We start from the raw sequence: 25636 nt of genomic DNA on the forward strand, positions 1-25636 counted from the left end.
ACTGGTGAGGAAAAACAGGCACCATACCCGGGCGTACTGCGTCAGCTTGCCCGTTGTGTACCCACCAAGGTCAAAGCCAGTTGCTCAGCACGGGCTTTGATGTTGGTGGTTACCTGGTAAGAATGGCATCAGTTGAAGAGCAGCATCATGTGGATGTTGGGGGGATAGTGTCACATTTCCTAGGAAATCACAAGTGAATGACATCTGACAACTCTGTGTCCACCATTGGGCATCGTGGCCTTGCCGGGACCGCTCTGCGGGGCACGTGCTCGGTGCTCGGTGCTGCTGCCAAGGGTCAAGGACCGGGCTCCGCTCCATGTGCGGCCCCTTAGACTCCCTGCTATGGGGTTCGATGCCCTGTGCCCGCCCCCGCTCCCTGCCTCCAGCAACCAGCCTAGGGGAAGACTCCCCGTGGATCCACCCCATCCCCCACTTTAGTACAAACGCAACCTCAAGGGCAAACGTCATCTTGCAGCTGGGCACCAAGGTGCTGGGTAACCACGCACAGAAGACCCGCGCAGGAAGGAGGTCGCGGCTTATTCCAAATGTCTGGTAAAGGGACAGCCAGGTGATGCGCAAAAGCCCCTCGGAGGTTCTAGGATCCTGGGAAGGTTTGTTTCTGCTGAAACCATGAACTCGGATGACCGCCAGCAGCGACGACCAACTCGCTGGGTTTCTGCTGCTGCCCCCGAGCCGCTCTGCTCCCTACCCCTCCGCGTGCCCCAACTCTTGTGTTCGTTTTTAGTAAATGTTAGCCACGGCCCTTAACAAAGCACTGACTTAAGGACAGGTTGGTTTCCTCCCATCTTCTCTGGTGGCTAAAGAGCCGGGACCAAACAATATATAATGTACATATTTGCATGTTTGCATATACCGGTATGTAGTTTTATATATATTATATAATATTTGTAGAGCACTGTTCATGTCCTCGGAAACACTGCTTTCACAAGTCCCGTTGACGGGGAGGAGTGACCCATTTGACAGATGATGAGACAAGCACCCAGCGACCGGCCTGAGGTTGCGAGGTAGGTGGTTCAGAGCCAGGTCCAGGCCTCCTTGGCCTCACATGCTCCCCACTGGGGCTGGGCCTGGTTTGGGGAAGGGGGTGGGGGCAGCTAAGCTTTTCAAAGCAGCTTGGTGATTCTAAGCCCTCTGGCCCTGCTGCAGCTCTAGGGGGTACATTAAAGTGTATTCTGACCAGAAATGCACCCGTGGGATTCAAAATCAAGCAGAATGATTATGTTTTCCCTATTGTTTTCAAGACAGAGAAAGGTTTACAGTAAAGTTAGAAAAGCTAAAGGTGTATTTTGAAAATGAAACGCTAGGCTCCAGCGCTCAGGGTGAGAGCGCTGGTCTTATAAAAATGAAAGGCTGGGGCAGGAGAGGCAGCGGCTTGGCTCCTTGGTCTCTGGGGAGCACATTGGCAGAGCCAGTCAGAGCAGAACACATGTTCGTGTCTGTTACTGTAGGACTGAATTTTTATGAGAATTACTGCGTCTGTGTGTCGATGTGGCAGGACTAAACTCGGCCACTCCTGTGTTAGAAATCGTCTCAGCTCAGCCTGGATAGAGGCATAAGGCTTGGTGGAGAGTTCTGTATCAGAAGAGTAAGAGAGGGAAAAAATGATATCTCACTCATCAGAAAGTGACTACTGCTCACAATTCTACTTTTTGCCTTGGCTGCCAGGAAGCTCCAAGCTAACGTTTGGCCATTTCCCTCGCTAAATGATTGCTTATTTCTTTTTGTCTTTATTCTACTTCTGCTATTTCATTCACCCCACTCCGCCATGGCCCCAGCTAGAGGAAGTTGTCCCTTCTTTGAAGCCATGTAGCATTTTATGCCTTGGGGTGAGGCAGTTGTTGGCTTTACCACCAACTATATGCTGCTTGAGGACAGCGATCAAGCCTTGTCCTTCTGTCTGTCCTCCAAAACAGCCAGCCTCGGTCCAGCACATCATTAATACCTACGTTTACTTGTGGAATGAATGGTGGCTAAATAAGATTTTTTTTTAAAGCAAGTCTGACTCCAAGGGGAAAAAACAAAGCAAAACAGAAAACCAGGCGTTCTTCCTTCAACAATGAAAATACGTTGTCATCAAGCATGTTTCCCTGTTTGCTTTAGCTGCCAGTAGCCTCAAGGCACTTGGGTGTCTCATTGCTATAGCGTTGTCTGGGTAGCGGGACCAGGAATGCAACAGACACACTTATGTGAGCGGCAAGGCTCTGAGGAAGCCCCAGTTTCTTAGTCCTGGTTGCTGGAGAGGTTGCCATCCAGCCCCCGGCTCCTTCCCAGCGCCTGGTCCGTCTGTTGTTGCTCTACCTGCTGCCCTTCACAGGATTCTGTGTCTGCTCCCCTGTTCCCGGGACCATCAAGTCTGTGAGCCCCCCGTGGGCAGGGACCCAGTCTCCATCCTTCACAGCCCTGCGCCCTGGTGCTACACTGGTCCAGGGCCGCCATCGGTTGGGGAGGGTGTTTGCACAGGCCGGTCGGTGCCTCCAAGCCACGCAGCCACACCCGGAGGAGGAAGCCGGCGGAGCTCTGGTATCGTTGCTGCAGCTGGTGTTGTGAATCAGGCCGACGAGCAACGCATCCTCTTACCCGGCTATTTCACGACACCAGGGTTGCATCATACCCATCCTCTCCAGGAGAGCCTCGTGGGACCGCGGGACCCGGCCGACGCGGGCCTGGGGGCGGGGTGGCAGTGGGGAGTCTGTGTGAAAGATGGTTCTTTTTAGCAAGCAGGAGCTCAGTCGGACTGCTCCTCAGGACCAGCTGGGGAGCTTTCCAAAAATGCTGGTGCTGGCCCCCCAGCTCTCCTCCACACCAGGGCCATAGACGCTCCTGCGCAGAGCCGGGGAATGAGCATTTGTTAGCGGCTGCTGAGTGATGCTCAAATCCGCGTGCAGCCAGGGCGGAACCCCAAGGCTCTCAGCTGGAGCTTTGTCCTTGCTGACTGCTGCCCTAGCCCCTGCCGTCCTCCCTGGCCCTATTTTTTCTGCCTTGCACTGCTCAGCACACCACTGCTGACCCCCAGCAGCTGTCCATCAGACACCCAGAACAAGTGCCAGGCTCCTTGCCGTGGCATTCAAGGCCCTTCTCTACAGCTTTCCCTACTCAGAAATGAGACCACTGCCCCCCCCCCCCATAGAGTCCCCCTGTTCCCGTCTGCTGTGGAACCCCTGCCCTGCACAAATTAATGGGCTGGTTCTGTCGACTGTGCCTTCAGATGATGCCTCAACTCCCACCACTTCTCACCGTCCTGGCCACCCACTGCATCTCCCTGGCCTGACACTGCCACCATGCACCTGCACTGGCCCCAGACTAGTCTTGCCTCGACCTTGCCTCCCTCAGTCCACTCCCCACACAATGGCCAAAGGGATCTTGGGAAAATAGAAATCTGACCATCACATAATAGAACATGGAGCTTCTAACCCTGACTTAGAAGGCCCAACGGTCCTTCTTCCATGTCTCATACCCCATCTCCTTGGTTCCTCTGCTCCAGCCATACCTGCTTTCTTGCTATTTTGAAGCCCCAACCACACCAACCTCCTACCCCAGGGCCTTTGCACATACTGTTTCCTCTGTCTGGAACCTCTGTGCTCATACCTGCTCATGTATGGGTGGCTTCTTCTCATTGTTGGGCTCAGCTCCAATGTCTCATTCTCAGAGGGGCCTAAATGCCCCTCCAGAAAAAAAAAAAAAAAAAACAACTTTGTTTTCTTTATAGCACTTATCACTAAATGTATTATAATGATTGCTTTCTCATTGACTGTCGCCTCCACTAGAATGTGAGCTCCAGGAGGGTAGGGCCTTTGTCTTGTTCCCTGTACCTGTGTTGCCTAGCACAAGGCAGGATGGTATGCAGTAGGCACTCAATAAATGTGTATGAATGAAGAAACAATTGGACCCCTTTCAGCCTCATCTCCCACCATTTCTTCCCGCCCCTTCATGTCCACCCACTTCCTCCCTTGCACTGACCACACCGTTCCCCAGCCCACGCCCAGCATCCCCCCCAACCACGCCCACCCTCTCCCCACCCAGCTGCCCTCTCTCCGGTGCAGCCTCCCCCTTCTCCTGGGTTGTCTGCCGGGCTAGGTTGTGAGTTTCAGTGCCTGGCATACAGGAGGCGCACAATAAGTGCTTAGGTGCCTCTGTGGCCCTGAGATTCAGAGGTGGCAGCAGGACCCCCTGTGTTCATTTCAGCACCCTGCATTCAGGGTTTTCACTCCTAGGGCGTTTCCTGCCTACCGAGTCTTTTCAGTCCCTTCGCTACCTCTGTTCTGGGTCCTGAGCACAGGAGGTGATGCGAGGGGCCCTCAGCCACTCAGGCAGGGGCTGGCACTGGACGGGTGAGCCATAAATAGCAAGGGCCCCTGGGGTCAGGTGACTTGCTCAAAGACACACAGAAACTGAGACCTAACCTGGAGCCTGAGACCCCCTGCGGCCTCATCACAGGGCTCTGCTCAGTCAGGTCCCAGGTCTCAGACCTGAAGGGCTCTGGGGGCCCCTGGAAGCTGAGTCCTGGGAGGCAGGAACTGTGTCTGACCCAGCACTGTGCTCCATCAAGAAGGGGCCTCGGGAGCCGTTCTCAAATGGACGAGGCTCCATCCACGTGCAGGAATCCCCTTTCTCAAGCCTGTGCTTTGGCACAAGGTGTTACCACAATCCCTTCAGCATGTTCTATTACTCAGTCCTTGGAGCGGTCCTGCTCATACCCATTCCCGCCCCAGAGAGAGGGGGGTGGAGCAGGAAAGGCTCCTTAAAGCAGCCAGTGTTCCCCTCCAGGACTGGAAGGGACCTTGGAACTGACATTGCAGAGGGAGAAGGAAGAGGTCGCCCCGGGTCACCCAGCAAATCTGGGGCCCCCTCCCTCCACCCATGGTCCCCACGGTGCTGGAACCCAGCCCTGGCCCCTTCCTCCCCGGAGATCTTAATCAGGAATTTTCCACAGCTTCTCCAGGGACAGGGTGTGTAGGAATGCTGCAGGGGGTGTGGGGTGGCTGTGATTTTCACCAGTCAGGTGGCAGTTTAAGAGTGAGAGGGTGATAAGATCTTCCCCGAGGCCCATGGGAGGGAATGAGTAACTCACAGATCTCCCCCCGCCAGCGGGGGTGGGGGACCAAAGGTAGAACATTGACCACGATTGGGGTCCTTGCCCTGGAGTCCTCACCTCTGAGCCTTCACTGCACTGGCAGCTGTCATGTAAGTGGGGGACACACTCCTGCAGAAGCCTCTCTTAAGGAGTGGCTGGAACTCCTGGGAAGGGGGCAGGCAAGCCTGGGGGTCAGTAAGTGGAGCCCCTGAGAGGTCTTTTTTTTTTTTTTTAATCAACACATAAGGTAAATATATAAACTTCGCAAGCAGTTTCACAGTGATCATAACCATTTGGGTTTGTCACCAAGTCCTGTCATCCCCGAGCTTATCTCCATACCTGGCTGAACTGGGGGAACCCCAAGAGGCTGTCCCTGGCACTGACCCCCACTTGAGGTAATTCTGTCCACCAAGGGTTCCTATGGTGGCTCCTCTCTGCCTGCTTTGGTCTGGTTCCCTTTGTTATTCACTCAACAAGCATTTATTGAGCACCTACTCTGTGCTCTTGAGTTGCTAGGGATCAGTGAACATGATCAGCCCAGATCCGTGCCCCTGTGGACCGGCCTTCTAGCAAGTTGGATGGAATGGATGTCCTCCTTCCCAGAAAAGTGCACTTAGGTGTAAAAACTCATCCACAATTTTGTGGGGCTCCTGGGCTCCAGGTTAAGCACCCTCATCTTGGAGGGTGACCCCCTAACCCAGCTTGCTGCTCTAACACTGAGCATTTCCACCTGCCCCTGCTGCCCGGCCCCACAGCTGGGCACACTTGCCCTGGGTCCTCTGGACCAGGGGCGAGGGCGGACGGCATGAACCAGCCAGCCCCCCCTGAAAGCTCTCGGTCCCCAAGTGCTGACTTGCTGTTGGAGACCAAGAGGTCCCAAGGACTCTGAGCATCTCAGAGCTGGGCCTTCTGCGGACCCATGTGAGCTCTGAGAACCAGGTCTGAGAGGCGAAGTAGGGAGGGAGAGAAGATGTGTTCCTCCATGTCCCACCCAGGGGTGGCTGCAGCATGAGCATAAACCAAGTTCCAATGCCTGGAGTTGGTGGTGGCCTTGAGGCCTCCGTTCATCCCCTGCCTCGTCCTCCAAGACTCTGGTCAGGGACTGTCGTGTCTCTGTCCCCACCCGGACTCTCTTCCAGAGCACCCTCTCCCGTGGCTGCCCTCACCACACAGCTCTCCTGGTCTGTTTCCCCATCCATTTCCCCACTAACTCAGCCGGGCCATGAGCTCAGCCACAGGGCCCGCTGTGGATGTCCCTGGCTCCTGTCACCACCCATGGCAGGTGGCTGGGCAGTATAGGTCTGTTGGGTGAATGGCTGAAAGATGCAAAGCCCTGCAGGGGTGACAAGGAGATCGGTGGATTGCTTGTGAGCTGATAGGCCCCCCCACCCAGGGAGCAGAGACAGGAGCAAGCGTGTGAGGCACACACCAGGGAGGGCTCGTGGGGTCGGCACCTCTGGGGAGAAGGGAAGAAAGCAGGACTGAGCAGCGGGAGGGAGGGCTGCTGTATAGACGCAAAGCCTCGGCCAACCTGGGGAGCTCCGGAGCTGGGGTGGCCCTTCGCCGCTGGGGCGGGGCACCAGGCCTTTCCACCCGGCCCTCCGGTCCCAGGTGGGCCGCTATCTCAGCGATCACGTGGCGGTGGGCAGGACAGCAGTGGACACGTGCTCTGCCTCCCACCCTGTCCAGGGACCCTGCTCTCCAGTCGTGGGCGGTTTGGGCCAACCTCCCCGCCTCCTCTCTGCTGCAGGCCCAGCCTATAAAGTCACCCTGCGTGTCCCTGCCGACCCTGGTCCCCTCCCCTGACACCCAGAGCCACAATGGCAGAGCTGCAGGCGTCTGAGACCCCTGGGGACCCTACTCTGTGCAGTGGGCGCTTTACCATTAGCACACTATTGGGGGGCGATGAGCCCCCACCACCGGCTGCCTATGACAGCAGCCTCCCTAGCCACCTGACCCATGGCAGCACCTTATACATGCGAACCTTTGGCTATAACACTATTGATGTGGTACCAGCCTACGAACACTATGCCAACAGCGCCCTGCCCGGTGAGCCCCGAAAGGTCCGGCCCACGCTGGCTGACCTGCACTCCTTCCTTAAGGTAAGCATCGTCTCAGAAGATTGGCCACTTCCCCACTGTGTGACCTTGACCCAGTTACCCAACCTCTCTGAGCCTTGGCTCTGTCGTCTATGCCATGAGGATGTGTCTTCCTTATGAGTCAAGAGGCCCTAATGAAATGTGGATGTGAGAGCTGTGAAGCTCTGGGCACATGTTGTAGTGTTCATTGTCACTGGCAACCCAATCAGGCAAACTAGGGCTGCCTGGAGAGGTAATGAGCTCCCAGTCAGTGGAAGCATGCAAACAGAGGTTGCACACACCTGAAAGATATGGAGAGCAGGGAGGAAGGAAGGTCTGCTGCTGGGTTTGCTGCCTAGGAGGCTGGGCTGTGGAGTGTGGAGAGCGAGGACCCCTGCCTGCCTCACTGTGGTCTCTGGGCTCCCAGCAGGAAGGCAGCCACATGCACGCCCTGGCCTTCGACAGCCGGCCCAGCAATGAGGTGACGGACGGGCTAGTGGAGGACGAAGCAGGCGCCAACATCGAGAAGAGCCCTGGGGAGCCCGTGCGCTTTGGCTGGGTCAAGGGGGTGATGGTGAGTGGGGTGTGGATAGGATGTGTGGGAATGAGGGTGGGCAGGCAGAGCTCCATCCAGCCTCGGCTCTGACTCTCAGGTCTTAGGGGCCAGGGCAGACCGAAGGCCCATCCTGGACCTCAGTTTCCCCATCTGCATAGAGACCTCAAATTTTCTCTGGTTTTGTACTTCCTGACTGCTGTTTACCCCAGACTGAGACCTGGCCCTAGGGCAGATCTGTTTTTGGCTACTCACCTGTGACCTTGGACAAGTTATTTAACCTGTGCCTCAGTTTTCTCACCTGTGGAATGATGAGCATTAAATGAGTTAAAAGGAGTCAGGTGCTTGAAGCAATGCCTGCCTTGGAGTTATTAGAAGAAACCACGTTTCCCCAGAAGGGCCACCAGGGGGCAGCACCAAACACACATCCGTGTGTATTTTTCTCATTTTCCAGGATGGGAAGGGGAAGGTTTGCTCTAGTGTAGAGCAAAATAAGTCTCCGGACGGCAAAGAATCAAGCGGACTTGGCTTTGGACGACATTGTGGGACTTTAGAGAGGGGGCTGCATGAGATTTAATAGACAGCTTTAGTCTTGCTCTGGGAGGCAGTGGGCCTGGGTTCTGACCTTAATTAACTTGGCCAAACTGCCTCCTGCCTCTGCCTCCATTTCGCCATCTGAGCGGTGAGCCCCACTTCACCCCCAGAGGTTCATATGAAGATTCTGGATCTCCTGCCCAGACTGTGGCGGGCAGAGCCCAGCACAGCCCGTTCCGTATCTCAGAGCAGTTGGGGGGTGGGGGTGGGGGGGCTTAGGAATCTCCTATGTGCCCCGGTCTCAACAAAACTCGGCTGGGGCAGTCTTTCCCATGGGGGGATTTCAGCCACAGCAAGGCCTCTGGCTTTGCTTTAAATTTGGAAGCTGAAGTCACAGCAACCCGAGGCCTGATTTCTGCCTGCATTTGCTGAGCTCCCATGAAATGCCAGGCCCTGGGCCAACAGCTGGCCACTGGGACCGTGCCTGGGGCTGCCAGACACAGGATCCTGGGCTTGGAGTAGGGGAGGGGCGGTGATGCCTGCAGCCCATCCCCAGGCCTCGATGGGAGAGCAGGGAAGTGCGTGGGAGGGGCAGGCGGGTCTCTGGGTTCCCTCCCCACCCTGCCCCACAAAACCAGAGGGGCATTGAAGTGGATAAAGCAAAGAAAGGACCCAGGTGTCTCCAAGGCCTAGGTGCCTAGGTGTCTGGGGACAGGGACTTGTGTGTTTTCCTTGGGGTATCTGCCCCTCCCCTGCAGGTGACCTCTGACTCCCCCTCTCCTCCCAGATCCGTTGCATGCTCAATATCTGGGGCGTGATTCTCTACCTGCGGCTCCCGTGGATTACGGCCCAGGCAGGCATTGGTGAGTTCCACCCTTGAGGGGTAGAGGAAAGGTGTGCTTGAACTTGGGTGGCAGAGACCCTGGGCCCCTGCAGTGACAAAGGTCAGGGTGGTGTGGCAGAGGAGCACGAGACATGGAGTCAGCAGGCCTGAGGGCTCTCCCCAGCTCTGTTTGCCCTCAGCAAGTCACTTACCCTCTTGGAGCCAATTTCTGCTACAGATCATCCAGGTGAGAAACTTGCACTCTGGGAGGACCAGTGTTCAAATGCTAACTCTGTACCATGCTGTGTGACCTTGGACAAGTTTCTTAACCTCTCTGAGCCTTGGCTTCATCATCAGTAAAAGGGGGGATGATAAATGTCTCTACCTCACAGACCTATTGTTGGGTCTCTATGACGCATGTAAACAGCACAGGACTCGGCACCCAGAGGTACCTTCTCTTCCATATCTTATGGTCTTTTACATGTTGGCTCATCAGCTCCCTGACTATTCAGGATAGACCAGGAGGTAGACAGAGACCCATTTTTCAGTTGAGCAAACAGAGGCTCAGAGAAGGGAAGCGATTTCAGTTACATGTTGAATCAGACGGCTGACTCAGGTTCCTCACATGGCTCCTTACCGGGGAAATGCTCCCACTGAGTTTTGGGGTGATCACATCCCCACCCATGCCCACAGTCCTGACCTGGATCATCATCCTGCTCTCGGTCACGGTGACCTCCATCACGGGCCTCTCCATCTCGGCCATCTCCACCAACGGCAAGGTCAAGTCAGGTGGGCCCCACCCCACCCCCACTACTGCCTTTCCGCACCCCACCTCTTCTCGTAGGTCCCCCCATCTTCACCCTGGGAATGGGTCTCTGAACTGCTCCCTATCCCCACCCCCCTCCCCCCACCAAAACTGGGACACCCCAGGCCGCCCCTTCTGGCTCCAGGGGCGGGCTTTGGGCAGGCTCCGCACACATACAGGATGGCCTGGGTTACCTCCCGTGCCGCGGGTCCATGGAGCCCTAGGTCACCCTCTCCCAGCCTCAGCTTCTGCCTGCCCTAGTCCAGCCCAGCCAGCTGACTCCTCTGTCCCCAATAGGTGGCACCTACTTCCTCATCTCCCGGAGCCTTGGCCCAGAGTTAGGGGGCTCCATCGGCCTCATTTTTGCCTTCGCCAATGCTGTGGGCGTGGCCATGCACACTGTGGGCTTCGCAGAGACCGTGCGGGATCTGCTCCAGGTGAGGCCGGGCTGACCGCGGGCAGAGGGAGCCCGCAGCCCATCTTAGTCTCCTGCACCCCAGCCGGGCTGGGCCTTCCTGGGCCTGATTTGCCCATCAGGGACCAAGGCCACCATCTGATCGTTGCGGGTGACGGTGACAATCTCACCAAAGAAAAGCCATTCCCAGAAGTCCCCTTCCAGTGTGCGTGTTGCCTTTAGGGCCAAATTGTCCAGGCCCGACAGCAGCTGCTTCGGAGCCTCTAGAGGCAGGGAAGGCGCCTGGGTTTGTGTTTTCCTGTGAGAGAGCAGCCGCCAACGCAGCGAATCCAGCCTGGCCCGTTCCCCTCCCCCAGGAGTACGGCACGCCCATCGTGGACCCCATCAACGACATCCGAATCATCGGCGTGGTCACCGTCACCGTGCTGCTGGCCATCTCCCTGGCCGGCATGGAGTGGGAGTCCAAGGTGAGGAGCCCTGCTGGAGAGGGGACGTGGGGATGTCAAGTGGAGAAGTGGGAGGCGTGAGAACGGGTTCTGCCTCTCCTTCTCTCTATCAGTCAGGCTTTAAGATCTGCTGCTCTGACAAAGAGACCCTCCGGAAGGGGTCTTAGACAAGAGTCACTCATTGCTCTCCCCTGTAACAGTCCGGGTGTCCCTGGTTCCTGAGGCTCAGGTGCCCGGACTCCTTCCATCCTGTGGGCTCTCCAACCCTGGGTGTGATCCTCATCCAGCTGGTCCATGACGGCTGCCATCCCCATGTCCACTGTCCAGTCATCAGGAAGGGGACAATCCCTTTCACTCAAATCCCATCATCCGAAACTTGGTCTCAGGGCCACACCTAGTGGCAGGGGTGCTACAGGGACAGCATGGTCCTTATTGGAACCTATATCCAGCCGACAGTCAGAGGGTTTGCACTATGAAACGGGAAAAGGCCAGATGTTGGGCTGTGGCTGGCAGGCCTGGCAGACGTGGCCCCCAGCACCTCTCCGACTGCTCCCCAACTCTGACCCCAGCTGCTCCGGCCACCTTGCTGCCCCTTGAGTGCACCAAGCCTCTGCCCCAACATTCTGCTGCTCGCTGATCCTCCTTTAGGACCCCCCAAAACACCTTTACAGGCCACCCTGCTAAAGTAGCCCCCAACCCAGTCCCCAGCACAGTCCTGGATTCACGTTCCCTGTCTCTCAACGAGACCAGAGCCCTGCGATGGTGTCAGCTCCGAGAAGAGAGCCTGCTGCATGATGGGTGATGAATGAGTGAATGAATGAATGAGGCACCTTGGGCAGGTTCCTCCCTGCTGCGGTGCCCTGAAGAGGTGGGCCCAGGCCATCTGACCTCTAGGTCCTTTGTCCCCAGGCCCAAGTGCTCTTCTTCATGGTCATCATGGTCTCTTTTGCCAACTACTTGGTGGGGACACTGATCCCCCCATCTGAGGATAAGGCCTCCAAAGGCTTCTTCAGCTACCGGGGTACGTACAGGTTGGGGACGGGGACAACCTGCCCACCCATCTGGCCTATTCTGTGGGCACCGGGAGGAAGGAACCTCCGACTCCATGTCCAAGAGCTGCCACTGGAGTCCCCTGCCTGCCCTGCTGGGCCCAGGGAGGGGGCAAAGTCCTCCAGGCGGCCCTGACTCAGGCCTTGGTTTTCCAGGGGACATTTTTGTCCAGAACTTGGTGCCTGACTGGCGGGGCCCGGATGGCAGCTTCTTCGGGATGTTCTCTATCTTCTTCCCCTCGGCCACAGGCATCCTGGCAGGTGCCAACATCTCTGGGGACCTCAAGGTGAGCAGCTTGTCCAGCCCTCCCTCTTCCTGGAGATCCTGGCCCTACTTACCAGGATCAACAACTGGGCACGGAACGTGGCCCTGAGGCCACGGGGCTGGAACATCAAAAATCCAGTCCAGTCCAAACCAATCCAAGTCAACGTCCTCCACGTCCCCTCCACTCTCTGTTGTTTGTTGGCATCAGCGGCTCCGTAGACCTTGAGGGCCACCCTCAAATGGGCTAGTTTCCTCCCTAGTTCCTGGGGCCTCAGCCTAAGGGGAAGACTGACCCAGCTTGACCTTCCATGACTCAGACTGGGTCCCACATATCTTTGCTGGGCTGACTTCCTCCCAGGGCCTTGCACTGTCTTGATGCAGGCAGGCCCCTCATTTTGGCATCCAAGGCCCCCACCACTGTCGCCACAGCCATGACCCCTGCCCCATCCCTCCTCCTCGCCTCTGCCTCTGCCCTCCGGGACTCCCTGCCCTTGTTTCTTCACCTCGCTAAGTTCTGTCCCTCTTCCAAATGACACCTCCCTCCTCACGTCTCTCCCAGCGCTCCGTCGGCGTCATGGTGCCCAGCATGATAACGCCGGGCCATTTATGTCACTGTCCCCCCTGCATCTGGAGACCGGAGCCTACCTCCAGGTCTCTGTGTCCTGCTAAGAGTCAGACACGTGCAAGGTGCTCAGTACAGGTGTGCCGAGGGAAGAGCAGTGAAGTGTAGAAACTGACAAGTGTGCAGAGACGCACAGGTGCTCTGACATGGGAGAAGGAGAGGCCGGTCGCAGGGGCTCCAGCTGATCTTCCGGGGGGCAGGGCTGGAGCTGGGCTTGGAAAGGGGAGAAGCTGGTGGAGTGTTCGCTGGCAGGCAGGTCAAAGGAGATGGTGCATAAGTGGGGTGGGTAGCGAGCAGCCTGGCTCGGTGCTGGGTGCCCCTCCGTCTCCAGGCCCACACCACAGGTGCTCCGTGACGCATTTCCTTAAGTGAGTTCATAGCTGTGCATCGGAGACCGTCTCGATCCTCAGCCTTAGCGGCGCATAGGAGGCCTGGAAGTCAGAGAGCAGCTGCCTTTGCCCAGCTACCCCCTGACCCCCACCCAGTCATTGAGGAGCAGCCAGCAGACACCTGGTCCACCTGCCTGAGGTCCTGCTGAGGTCAGCTGTGCTCAGCTGGGTTCCTCTCCCGCCCATTACAGTTCTTGTAGCCTAGGGATTTATCTGGATGCTTCCTCAAGCTTCTTAAGTGACAGCTGGCCTGGAGTGCTGGCCTCATGGCGGGCATTTGTCTCGGAGCCGGGTGGCGGGGGCACCTTCCTCTGTCCTAAATGCCCTCCATCCCCGAAAGGGCCCCCCCCCCCCTTCTGGATCAGGCCCTCTGACCATCCCAAGGGACAGTGTGTCCTCAGCAGAAGGGTAGTTCCTCCTGTTCACAGAGACCTGATGCAAGTTTTATAAACCTCTCTGGGCCTTAGCTTCCTCGGCTGTAAAATGGGGCTCATGCAGCCCGGGGCAGGAAGTGGGAATTCAAGGCGTTAACTTATGCAAAGTGCTTAGAACAGTGGCCAGCACAGAGGAAGTGCTAAAGACTAGCTGTCAAGGTCATTGTCATTTGTACCATGTGTCCTGCATGGCGCCTCCCTCTTTACAAACATTATCCTCGGACAGCCTTAAGGGGCTCAGGCTGGGATCACCCCCAAGTTACAGAGGAGCCAGCCAGGCTCAGAGAGGGTCAGGGACGGGCCCAGGGCCACACACACAGGGCACAGAGGACACAAGTTTCTAGCAGAAAGAGGCCTCAACTTTATCACAACTACCTTATCAGTCAACGGCCATTTCTGAGCCCCCGCTTCCTGCCCGTGTCTGTCTGTGACTACCGCAGTGTGTTCAGCAGACCAGGCATGCAGCTGCTTCGAGTTTCTCTCCCTGCTTTGGGCTCCAAGGCTCTGAATGTGGTCTCAGCCCGGTGACCTTGGTTGTGGCCTGCCCCCCTCTGTAAGTCCTCCTGTGCAAAGTTCCCGTTTCTCTGGACCCACCCCCAGCCTCAGACAAGGGCAGGGCCTTCCCAGCTGCCTGATGCCACCTCTTCCTCCCTCCCTCCCTCCCCCAGGACCCTGCTATAGCCATCCCCAAGGGGACACTCATGGCCATTTTCTGGACCACTGTCTCCTACCTGGCCATCTCGGCCACCATTGGTAAGTGGCTGGCCCACACCTCTGGAAGGGGGTCCCAGGGTGGGGTTCGGCTCTCTAATAGAGAGAACTGGACTTTGCAACCCTAGGACATAGAGCCTTGGACCTTATTTTGAGAGTACTTTGGTGGTGACCAGAACATGGGGCGGAGGGGGGCTGGGTGGAGGTTTCAGACTCGGCTTTTCAGTCCCTTTGAATGTGACGTTTCAGATTCAAGGGTGTGAAAATCCTACAGGAATAATAATATCGATGATGATGATAAAGATGACACTAGCAACTGACTGCCCAGCCCTTTACGTGTGTTACCACAGTTAATCCGGGCATGTCATTTCCACCATTTTACAGAGGAGAAAATAAGGGCTCAGAGAGGTTTAGTGACCTGCCCAAGGTCACACAGCCACTGAGTGGTGGAGCCGGGCTTTGAACCCAGGCCTAAGCTGCTGACATTTGCCTCGCACTGAGATCCTCACAGGTGTTCTTGCTCCTTGTGAGGTAAGCTACTCACAGATGGCCAAGGGACATGGCCCAGGTCGCAGCCAGTCAGGGCCTCAGACCCAAATCTCCACCTCAAGGAGAACGTTGTGACCTGAGGTCACGTAAGCTCCCTGTGCCTCTGTAGCCAGACGACAAGAGTAATAGGAACGTCTGCTTCCCAGGGCTGCGTGAGGCCCTTAGACAGTGCCTGGCACATCGTCAGTGCCCCTGCACATTAGCTAATGTCGTCGTCTTTATTAACATCATCATTGTTGGTTCGTGAAGGAAGAGCCGCCCCGTTGGCAGAAGTGGCCTTTTGCAGGCGGGACAGGAAGAGAGGAGGAGAGGGAGGCAGATGTTCCCACATCCTCCTTCCTTGCCAGGCTCCTGCATGGTTCGTGATGCCTCTGGGGACCTGAATGACACCGTGACCCCCGGCCTGGGCGATTGCGAGGGTCTGGCCTGTGGCTACGGCTGGAACTTCACCGAGTGCACCCAGCAGCGCAGCTGCCACTACGGCCTCATCAACTACTACCAGGTACCCGTGGCCTTGGCCAGGAAGTCAACCCCACCTAGGGTTCCCAGGTGATGGTTGCAGACTCGGAGGCATCAGGACCCTACCCTTGCCTGCAGAGGGGACTGGGTGCCCCGGGTGGGGGCTCCGGGCCCATCTCTTACCATGCCGGCTCTGAACCCCCACATCCCTGCAGACCATGAGCATGGTGTCAGGCTTCGCACCCCTGATCACGGCCGGCATCTTTGGGGCCACCCTCTCCTCTGCCCTGGCCTGCCTCGTCTCTGCTGCCAAAGTCTTCCAGGTGAGGCTGCGGAAGGGGGGCTGGTTAGTATATAGGAGGCCCAGGTACAAGGGTCCTTTGGTGACCACTGCAGAGGCCTGGAGGGGTCATGTGACAGGGGTGTCTAGACTGGAGGGAAAAGGGGCTAGAGCGCAAACTCCTGCCGGAAGCAGCCGCCTCCCCATGGGGTGCTTGAAGAGCACCTCCATTCCCCCTGCCCCCAAACTCTCCTGTGTGTAGCCTGGTGCCCTCTCTGCCATCCACCAGTCAGTTTCACCCCGATGCCATCCACCCCCTCATTTTGTCCCTTTACTGTCTTCCTGGTGAGGTGGGGGAGGACGGGGAGATCACGCCCATTTAACAGAGACAGAAGCCAGGACCCGGATGGGACAGTGCCCTGCTGATGTCAGCGGGGAGCGAGCAGGGGCTGGGGTCCAGGAAGGGAGGGGAGAGGGGGGCCCGCCAGGGGCTGAGTACTGCGTCCTGTGCCCGCAGTGCCTGTGTGAGGACCAGCTGTACCCCCTGATTGGCTTCTTCGGCAAGGGCTACGGCAAGAACAAGGAGCCGGTGCGTGGCTACCTGCTGGCCTATGCCATCGCGGTGGCCTTCATCATCATTGGTGAGAAGCTGCACAGGTGCCTGGCCTCCTGGCCGGCTGCGAGGGCCACAGGGGCAGGACTCCTTTCCCTTCCACTCATCTGGATGCCTAGCACCCAGCCAGGCCTGGCAGATGGTGGGCAACTGGTGAATAACTCGAGCAAGGGAGCCCTTGCTGCAAGGAGACTTCAGGAGGTCATGGGGCCCCTGCCCCTTCCCCCACTCCTGGGCAGGGTGGCTCCCACACCATGCCAGGCAGGTGGACCCTCCTCTCTTGTTAGGAGGGACCCTCTCTACCTTCCCTGGTTCTGCATTCCTGTGTCCTGGCAGCTGGGACCCCTCCCCACCCCACCTCAGGTCTGAATGAGCCCCCAGAACACCTTTGGAGCACAGGACAGGCTGGCTGGTCCCTCCCTGGGAGCTGATGCAAACAGCGAGGTCAGTGTCTCTGTAGGTGTATTAACTAGAGGAACCTCATTTCTCACATTGAGCTGCTAGGTCCCTTGGGCTTCAAGGTAGGGGACGTCCAAGGAGAAAGATCCCAGATCATCGGTTCGTTAGACTGACCTTCAGTCCTGGCTTTGCCATGTGCCAGCTATGTGACCATGGACAAATCACTTCACCTCCCTGAGCCTCAGTTTCCTCATCTGCAAAATGGGAGCAATGATGCATAGCAGTTGTGTCCCAGATAGGCAGGAAGAGCCCATAGCACACATGCATTCATATCTGTACACTGTCATGTGTGCACACTCCCTGATACTTCCTGATTACTTAGCCGACAAGGCAGAACTTGCTAGGACAGAGTGGCCTTGCTGTGGCTCCCCATGCAGGAATGGGGCAGGCTCGTCCCCTGGTGGTCCCGTGGCCCTGCCACAGCCAGATCCCTGCTTCTCAGGTCAGCAGCACCAATCCACAAGACTCACCCTAACGGTCTAGTCACTTCCGCTCCGGGGAGCCTTTCCCGACACTGGCCACTCCCGGGTCCTGAACCAGGTCAGGAGGCAGCAGGGCCACGCCCACGGGATGGAAGTGTCTACTCAGGCCTGGGTTCCTGACCCACCTGCTTCCCACTCACCCCACAATCCACCCTGACTTGGATTTGAGGTTGTTTTATCTGGGGGGTCCTGACCAGACCTCAGACTGAGGACGTGATCTCAGAAGCTCGGGGACAGGGTTCTTGTGGCCACTCAATGGAATCCGATACAGACAGGGGGTGCTTGTCTTGTTTTGGGATCCCCAGAAGCAGGCCCTGAGACAAGGATTCACATACAGGTTTGTCTGTGGCCTCAGAGGGCAGTGGGACAGGAAGGGGAGGAGCCTGTTCTTGAGCAGGTTTCCACTGTGGGGCGACCTCTGATATAGTCTCAGGGTCTCAGAGCAAAGGTAACGTGCGTCCTGGGTCACATTGTCTAATGTACTTCACACAAAAGCTGTGACAGCCTCTGTCCTTGGTCACCCCTCACTGACGGTGACTACTCTCACATTGCTCTCCGTCTCCTTAAAACCTGGCTGTTGACAGTTTACAAAACATCAGCCCTTTGAGAGTCACAAAGTGATGGACCCATTTCCCAGATGACAAGGTTGAGACTCATGGAGCCTGAGAGGCCTGGCTGGGGTCCCCCACCCTTTGAGGGAGGTGCCAGGTGGCTCCCAGGCAGACCTGCCCAACACACTGTCCCCTCTCTCCCTGGGTCCCCGAAGCCGAGCTCAACACCATCGCCCCCATCATCTCCAACTTCTTCCTGTGCTCCTACGCCCTCATCAACTTTAGCTGCTTCCACGCCTCCATCACCAACTCCCCCGGTAAGCAGCCCCTCCCCCTCCCCAGGAGGCAGCACTCGGGGCTGGGGGAGGGGGAGGCATGGATGCAGGTGTGCAGACTGAGGCCACGTCTCAACTCGAAACCAGTGAAAGGCACCATTTAAATAATAATGATAGTAGCCATTCCTTGTCAGGCGCTTACAAGATATACTGTACGTGGATTCAGGAACTCCTTACAGTGTGCAGAGATTTTTCTAGCATCTCCCTCTACCAGTTTTACAGGGGTCAGTAGTCAGAGTCCCCAGAGAAGGAAGAGAATTGCCCGAAGTCACAGACAGGGTGGCTGCAGGTTGAACATCGCACAACTCTAGGGGGCGCCACTCACAGATGTCATAGATTTGTATGTTTATTATGAACAGTTTCTGGCAAATAGTAGTCAAGAGCCTTGAGGAAGACTTTTTCTAATTAAGCCCGAAATTGCTGATGGGCTGGTCGCTGGGCTGCCATCTCCACAGACAATGGACCATGGTGCCCCTGAGCGGTGCCATGGAGAGGCTGTCCCTAGTGGTGGCCCCGGCATGGCCTGCATTGTGAAGCCAGGCAGAAGCCCCTCTTCCCCTCCACCCTACCGTGGCTCTGCGGCAGCCATGGGGGCCTTTGCTATTGCTGACCTTGGACGTCTTGTGGCCACTTTTGGCCAGAGCTAGACGCCGCCTGCTCCTTGTAGCCTGTCCACATGGCAGCACGCCAGCCAAGACAGGCGTGAGGTCCTCCCAGAGCCTCCAGGCCCGGCCCCAGGAGGGTGGGTGGGTGGGCAGGCCCAGCCTGGGACCCTGGCTCTGGGCTCCATTGGCATTGCCGCCCAGACCCTGCCCAGCAGTGCCGGCCCAGGAGGGCGCTCCAGGGTGCTGAGCGTGCCCGCTGACCTGCGTCGCCACCCAGGGTGGAGGCCCTCGTTCCGGTACTACAGCAAGTGGGCAGCGCTGTTCGGGGCGATCATCTCCGTGGTCATCATGTTCCTCCTCACCTGGTGGGCAGCCCTCATCGCCATTGGTGTCGTCCTCTTCCTCCTGCTCTACGTGATCTACAAGAAGCCAGGTGTGGGGCGTTGGGCTGCCGAGGGCCTGCCGAGGGCTCTGGGCTCCCCATGGCGGGAGAGCCTATGGGAATGTCCCCCTCAGAGCCCACACCTCTACATGTAGACCCTCCCCAGCACCAAGGACCCTGGAATTGCCTGCCCAGGTCCATCCTCCTGAGAGTAGCCAGCCCCTGGGGTACACACCTAGGCCTGACGGGTGGCCAAGGCCTGGCTGATTGTAGGGCAGAGGACAAGGCATCATGACACATGGGCAGGGTGTCTACATGCACACAGGCACGGATGCTGGGGTGACAGTGGCCTGGGGCCGGGATGCAGAACTCCGGGGAGACCTAGAATTCTAGATTTGACCCTGGCCTTCCAGGTCATTGTGAAGGCCTGCTTGTCAAGGGAGGAGACTATTCAGTGGAGTTGAATACATTGATGTATAACTTTTAAATAACATGCAGCCGTATGTCGTGTGCAGGCCGTCCCCTGGCCAAGCGGCCCTGCTCCGGAGGGGGCCCAGTCCCTAATGAATGCCAGCCTGCCCTCCCTCCGTATGTCTGGTTACTCCCCACGGCCTCTGACCTCACGCTCTCCCCCATCCCCAGAGGTGAACTGGGGATCCTCAGTACAGGCCGGCTCTTACAACCTGGCCCTGAGCTACTCGGTGGGCCTCAACGAGGTGGAAGAGCACATCAAGAACTATCGGTGAGCATGGCCTCCGGGCCACCTGGGACCCAGGGCCACCATGGCCCTGCTCTGGGAGGCTCCAGGCCAAGCCCTACCACGTGACGCGGGCAGACCCCACCAGAGAGGGGACAGAGGTGGAAGAGCACCACATGGCAGCCAGGGGGCTGGGGTTGACAGTGCCCAACCAAGGGGACAGAGCAAGTGGAGTGGCCTCTCTGTACCTCCATTTCCACAGCAGAATATGCTCTTTGAAGTGTCAGGGGCTCCATCTTTTCATTAGGGGGGTCTGGTGTTGTCATTTCCATCACAAGGGCCTGGGAAGCAGACTGTGATGAGTCTCTCCTGGGCGCTCTCCAAAGCTGATTTGCCTCCTTAGCGAGGAGAGGCGTGTGCCCAGGACCCCCTTCCTGCCAGGTCGCAATGCTCATCACGGTTCCATTTGTGTCGCATCGCTGCGCCGAGTGCCTTACACACCTCCGAGTCTCGCCACAGCTCTGTGGTGCGTTCACAGAGGAGTGCACTGAGGCACAGAGGGGTTAAGTAACTGGCCCCAGACCACACAGCTGGGTGGCCAATTTGGCTCTGAGTCTGACAGTGGCCCTTGACCGTGACCCAGAGGCTGAGTCACCCACCCAGGTGACACAGTGAGCTTGTAAGTGACGGGTCTCCCCACTCCCTGTCTTTATTCTTCCCACCACCATGCTGGGCTGGGCGCGAGGGGAGAGCACCAGGTATAGTAAAAAGGGTGCTTTGCCCACGTGGAGTATTTGGTGGCCTCAGCAGGAAGGACAAAGGAGACCCAGCGCGCTGGCCACCACGAGACCTGGAAGGTCCTGGAATTCACTCTTGAGTCACAGATGGGAAGCTGAGGCCCAGAGTGTGCAGGGTCCTGCTGGAGGCCACACAGTGGCTTCGAGAAGGGAGACCCAGGCAGTGGTGGGAATCCTGGGTGCCTATGTAGGCATCCAGACCCCCGTGGGCTCTATCCTGAGGGCTCATGTCCTTTTCCCTTCCCCTGCTCAGCCCACAGTGCCTGGTGCTCACGGGGCCCCCTAACTTCCGCCCGGCCCTGGTGGACTTTGTGGGCACCTTCACTCGGAACCTCAGCCTGATGATCTGTGGCCACGTGCTCATTGTGAGTGCCCCCTGGAGGTGGGGTGGGGCTGTACTCCTGTAGGGGCCAGCCCCTACCCTCCTACTCCCTCCCCGATGCCTGAAAACTGGATATTGCTGAACCCAGGGGGCAGCCTCCAGGGCAGGAGAAGCTAAGTTTCAGACCAGAGGGTGAAGGCAGCCCCCCAATATCAGCTGCACCCCACCCACAGGGACACCGCAAACAGAGGATGCCAGAGCTCCGGGCCATCGCCAATGGGCACACCAAGTGGCTCAACAAGAGGAAGATCAAGGCCTTCTACTCGGACGTCACCGCCGAGGACCTCCGCAGTGGGGTCCAGATTCTCATGCAGGTTTGTGGGTTTGGGGCTTTCCTGCAGGACTTCTTGCTTGGTGTGACAGCCTGAAAGGCAGGACCTCCCAAGGGGCTAGTTAGAGTCCCTTTGGCTGCAACAGGAGCCCCACCTTTCTTGCCTCTCCAGATATGCTGCTTCCGGGCACACTGACTTGGGAAAACTGACTTAGAAGCCTGTGTGGGTCATGCGATCTTGGGCTCACTGTGTGTGTGTGTGTGTGTGTGTGTGTGTGTGTGTGTTAGATATAATTTACTGACAGCAAAGTGAAAAACTGTTAAGTGTAAATGTTTACATACCCAGATACGACTCTGTGATATGAAACCACTCTTCAGATCAAGTTCTAGAATATTCCATGGGGCAACTCATTTTACTGCTCAGTTTTCTCATCACTAAAATGGGATCCGTGGATAACATAACAGTTGTTAATTCTGAGTCAACATATGGGAACCTCTTTTAATAGTTTTAAATATTTCTCAAAATTAAGAGAAAGGGCATACAGGGTCTCCTTCTTGGGGTCATACAGATATTTTGGGAGGAGATCGAGGTGATGGTTGCGCAACACTGTGATTGTACTACATGCCACTGAATTATGCACTTTAGAATGATTAGTTTTGTAATGTAAATTTCACGTTGAAATATGAATATTTTAAACATTAAGAAAAATAACTATTAAGGATGTATGGATTAGATGACCCAGGAATATGCCAAGCTTAACATCCAAGGTCACGTTCTTTGTTATGAGAAATAATTGGAGAGAGAAACAGAAGCTGGGATAATCCAGAACAAATGGGACAGTCCAGTCATTGGCCCAGGCTTGGACAGGCCACAGGGGGTGGCTTTGGCTATAGGTATACCTCTCTCGTGGGTGAGTCCAGGCAGGCAGGGCCCAGGACAGGGGTACGTTTCCTGGGGCCTCATTCATGGTGGAGATGGCAGCCAGGGCTGAGAGAGAGCCCTGCCTACCCTGGTCACAGAACAGGGCCCCCGGAGCGTGAGGCCTGATCCCTCACCTTGTGCCCCCCACCCTCTGCAGGCAGCAGGTCTTGGGAGGATGAAGCCCAACATCCTGGTGGTTGGATTCAAGAAGAACTGGCAGTCGGCTCACCCGGCCACGGTGGAGGACTACATCGGCATCCTGCAGTAAGTGAGGGCACGAGGGGGCAGGCCTGGGGTCTGACCATTTGGGCCTTTGGGGTTCTGGGCCTTGGGAAGTGCAGGGTGGAGGGGAAGCAGTTGGGACATCTGATACTGAGTCACTGGTTCAGAGCTGGGAAAGAGATCAGGCAGGTCATACAAAGAGCTAAGTGGCCCCAATGTGGGACTATAGGGAGCAGTGGAGACTGCGGCAAACTGGGGAGAGCTACTTGGCTCCAACCAATTGTGCCCAGGAGGAAACGCGGGCCCACTGTTGCCAGATCTTCTAATTTTACAGAGAAGTTGAAAATGTGGGTGTTTGGGTGGACAACCTTGTGCCCCGGGCAGGGTTTACAGTCTCAGCTGTTTAATTCTAACCACAGTGGCCACTTCATTAGTGTGTGACCAAGGGCAAGTTATGTCCCAGAACTCAGCTTTGTGTCTGTAAAATGAGGGCACTGAATCCCATCCCCACCTCTGTTGGCAGAACTGTGAGGGTTATTCAAATGTATCAGGAGGACAGAGCCCAGCTCGAAGACTGGTCTGACTCAGTTTCCCCCTGAGTGTAGGGTCCACGGGATCCACTGTGCACACACCACAGTGCTAGAGGGTCCTGGGGACTTTTAAGTTCTGCCTACACATTTCACAGATGGGGAGACTGAAGCCCAGAAAGGAGAAAGGGGGTGGTGGGAGGCAGGGCCAGCCCTAGACATCTGGTCTCCTGGGGGCTGGGGCCTGGGCTGAGGAGCCTGACCCACCTCCTCTCCCTCCAGTGATGCCTTTGATTTCAACTACGGAGTGTGCGTCATGAGGATGCGCGAGGGACTCAACATCTCGGAGGTGATGCAGGCGCACAGTGAGTGCACACCCCACCTGCCCGGCACCCCTGTCGGAAACCGGAACAGCCTCCCAGAAAGTTCTAGAACCCAATTTTTTTTAAGTGGTAGAGGGAAGAGAGGGCAAAACGAGTAAGGAATATGGGCCACAGAGCCCTAGAAAGTCAGCTTTCAGTGGTCCCTTCGAGCGCATCAGGTTTCCAAATGGAGAAGCTGAGGTCCAGAAAGGGGAAGCCATCAGTTCGAGGTCCCGCCTCCAGCTGGGGACAGACCAGAGTTCAGAGCTCCCGGCATCGTGGTCAGGGCTTCTGTAACCAGATGGAGTAATGAGGACCTCATGGGGGGAAGAAAACAAAGAGGGGAGAGGAGAACCCCCACCTGAATGCATCGGAATATGCAGTACACACCTAAGGGCCACGGAAACCGGACGTTCTGGTCTCTAAGACCCTCGCTGGGGCACGGAGTAGGGATGTGTTTAACATGTAAGATCACATATGAATATGCAGTCTCTGGATTAATGTGAAGTAAATAACACGTGTGAAAACAATCTGGGGGCTGCTAGGGGACCGAAGGTGTGGACGCTGTCTGTCGCAGGCAGGGCCTGGGTCTCGTCACAGAGTGCCGGGGCTTGCCTGGCACAGAGCCGTTCGGTGACTATTTCTGCAAAAAGTCTTTACAAGGCAGCCCCATGCCCCTGAGGATGCAGTTCTGGGCCCTGGGGGTGCAGAAGGGAACAAAACTAAGTTTCCCTTGGGGACATGCCATTCTCATGGGAAATGTAGTGGACCCATGAGTCACCTCAGACAGTGTCGCCAAACCAGGGTGCGGGTCAGGAAGCCCTCTCTGGGCAGGGGGCCTTTTGCTGAGAAGGGCGTACTGGGGAACGCTGCTCCTGGCTCCCAGGACACCCACTACCGAGGGCTGTGGCGAATGAGGGTGTCCTGTTTGAGGGGCAGAAGGAAACCGGGTGGGGCTGGGGCAGGAAGAGCCGGGTCAGAAGGAGGCCAAGACAGATCAGTGGAAGGTGACATGTTGGGACTTCCTTTCTTGTGTAAGGGAGAGCCCAGAAGAGGAGGAACGGGAAGTGCCCAGGTGAGGACAGGCTGGGAACACAGCTGTTGTTCCTCTCTTGCAGTTAACCCCGTGTTTGACCCAGCAGAGGACGGCAAGGAAGCCAGCGCTAGCAGGGCCAGGCCATCAGTCTCTGGCACACGTCAGTCCCCACCCCACTCAGAGGCTCAGGATACTCACCCTGTGTGGCAGCTAATGGGGGCCGCATGGGAGGCAGGAAGCACCTGAGACTTCTGGGGTTGGGGAGCTGTGGGGGTGAGGGGGTGGCTGGGCAGCATTAAAGACTGCAGACCTGCAGGGGAATTCAGTGTCTGGGCACCGTGGGCACCCACCCAGCGGGCTCTGGGACCCGTGTCCCACCCCCTCCAAGGCTCTCTGGCCATGTTCAAATGTTAGGGGAGGAGTGGGGTTCTCCTTCAGTTTCCCCCTGACCCCCGTGCAGGAGCTGTGGGCATCCTCTGGGTATCTGTGAGGGGCAACCTGGAGTCTTGGAGTCAGAGGGGCCCCTGGCGGTGCTCTGGGCCACGCCCCCCACCCTGCAGGCCCTCAGTGGGGCGCAGGTGTCTGCGAACACCCAGTCCACCTGATGGGACTGCTGGCTGTTAGCAGGCAGACTGGGGCGTTTGGGGGTGCTCTGCTCCTTGGTGCCCAGCCCCTCTGCTCCTGCAGTGGACCCCGAGGCCCTGGTGCGGGAGGAGCAGGCCAGCACCATCTTCCAGTCTGAGCAGGGCAAGAAGACCATCGACATCTACTGGCTGTTTGATGATGGAGGTGAGTGAGTGCCCTCGGACCTCGCTCTGCCCCCGGCTGTCTTCCCTCCATGACTCTGTCCCTTGGCCTCCCGTTCCTGGCCACTCCTAGCAAGGCCTCTGGTGGGGCCTCAGCGCCCCACTAAGGGAGACAGGGGTCCCTGGACCCACCACTGGGCTTGAGGGAGCCTAGTCGGGTCCTCTCTTGGCCAGTTTTTCAGCTGTAAAATGAGGACTTAAGGGAAGGAGCTGATGGCAACATGAGATGGAACCTTCAGGCTCGATGGCCATAGGGGTCATAGCAGGTGACATAAATGGGGAAGGTGGGCTGGTGCACAGGAAAGCTTAGGAATCTGCTTTACTTCCCAAAGAAATATAATCTCTCAGCTTTAAACATATGACTCTCAGCTGTATTGTTCTAACTTTTGATAAAGTCCTAGATAGAAAATGTTTCTGCTCCCATGGACTATATTCTATTAATGATGGCTAATATGACTGAGCACTTACTATATACTTGAGGCTAAGTGTTTTACATGGGCTCACCTAACGCAATCCCCAGGCAGGAACTGTTATTAACCCCCTTTACAAAGAAGGAAACTGAGGCACAGAGTGGTGAAATAACTTGTCCTGAGTTCCACAATCATAAGTGACAGCTGGTCCTTGGCCTTGTGTGGAGAGGTGACAGGGGGGGGATGAGGGGACTCCCACCCACTAGCCAATCA

The 25636-nt window shown here is 57.0% G+C and overlaps 1 protein-coding gene across 2 annotated transcripts in view; it reads left to right on the plus strand.

Annotated features, from left to right (window-relative positions):
• The first annotated feature begins 6906 nt into the window (after positions 1–6906).
• The window catches only part of SLC12A3 (solute carrier family 12 member 3), a 29835-nt gene continuing 11105 nt past the window's right edge, over positions 6907–25636 (plus strand). The window contains exons 1-21 of one of the 2 annotated variants that reach the window (XM_090260154.1): positions 6907–7194; positions 7598–7744; positions 9045–9120; positions 9774–9869; positions 10183–10322; positions 10657–10767; positions 11656–11767; positions 11952–12082; positions 14174–14258; positions 15113–15267; positions 15440–15547; positions 16022–16145; positions 17825–17926; positions 18827–18982; positions 19574–19673; positions 20679–20790; positions 20981–21121; positions 22158–22264; positions 23032–23114; positions 24230–24307; positions 24835–24936. In XM_090260154.1, the coding sequence (XP_090116280.1) occupies positions 6913–7194; positions 7598–7744; positions 9045–9120; positions 9774–9869; positions 10183–10322; positions 10657–10767; positions 11656–11767; positions 11952–12082; positions 14174–14258; positions 15113–15267; positions 15440–15547; positions 16022–16145; positions 17825–17926; positions 18827–18982; positions 19574–19673; positions 20679–20790; positions 20981–21121; positions 22158–22264; positions 23032–23114; positions 24230–24307; positions 24835–24936 (2548 nt within the window). In that variant the 5' untranslated portion in view covers positions 6907–6912. The remainder of the gene's footprint in view (positions 7195–7597; positions 7745–9044; positions 9121–9773; positions 9870–10182; positions 10323–10656; positions 10768–11655; positions 11768–11951; positions 12083–14173; positions 14259–15112; positions 15268–15439; positions 15548–16021; positions 16146–17824; positions 17927–18826; positions 18983–19573; positions 19674–20678; positions 20791–20980; positions 21122–22157; positions 22265–23031; positions 23115–24229; positions 24308–24834; positions 24937–25636) is intronic. The other variant, XM_090260155.1, reaches the window with a different exon arrangement.

This window comes from Furipterus horrens, unplaced genomic scaffold, assembly GCF_987537825.1.
Source record: "Furipterus horrens unplaced genomic scaffold, mFurHor1.1.pri manual_scaffold_13, whole genome shotgun sequence".
Taxonomy (NCBI): Eukaryota; Metazoa; Chordata; class Mammalia; order Chiroptera; family Furipteridae; genus Furipterus; species Furipterus horrens.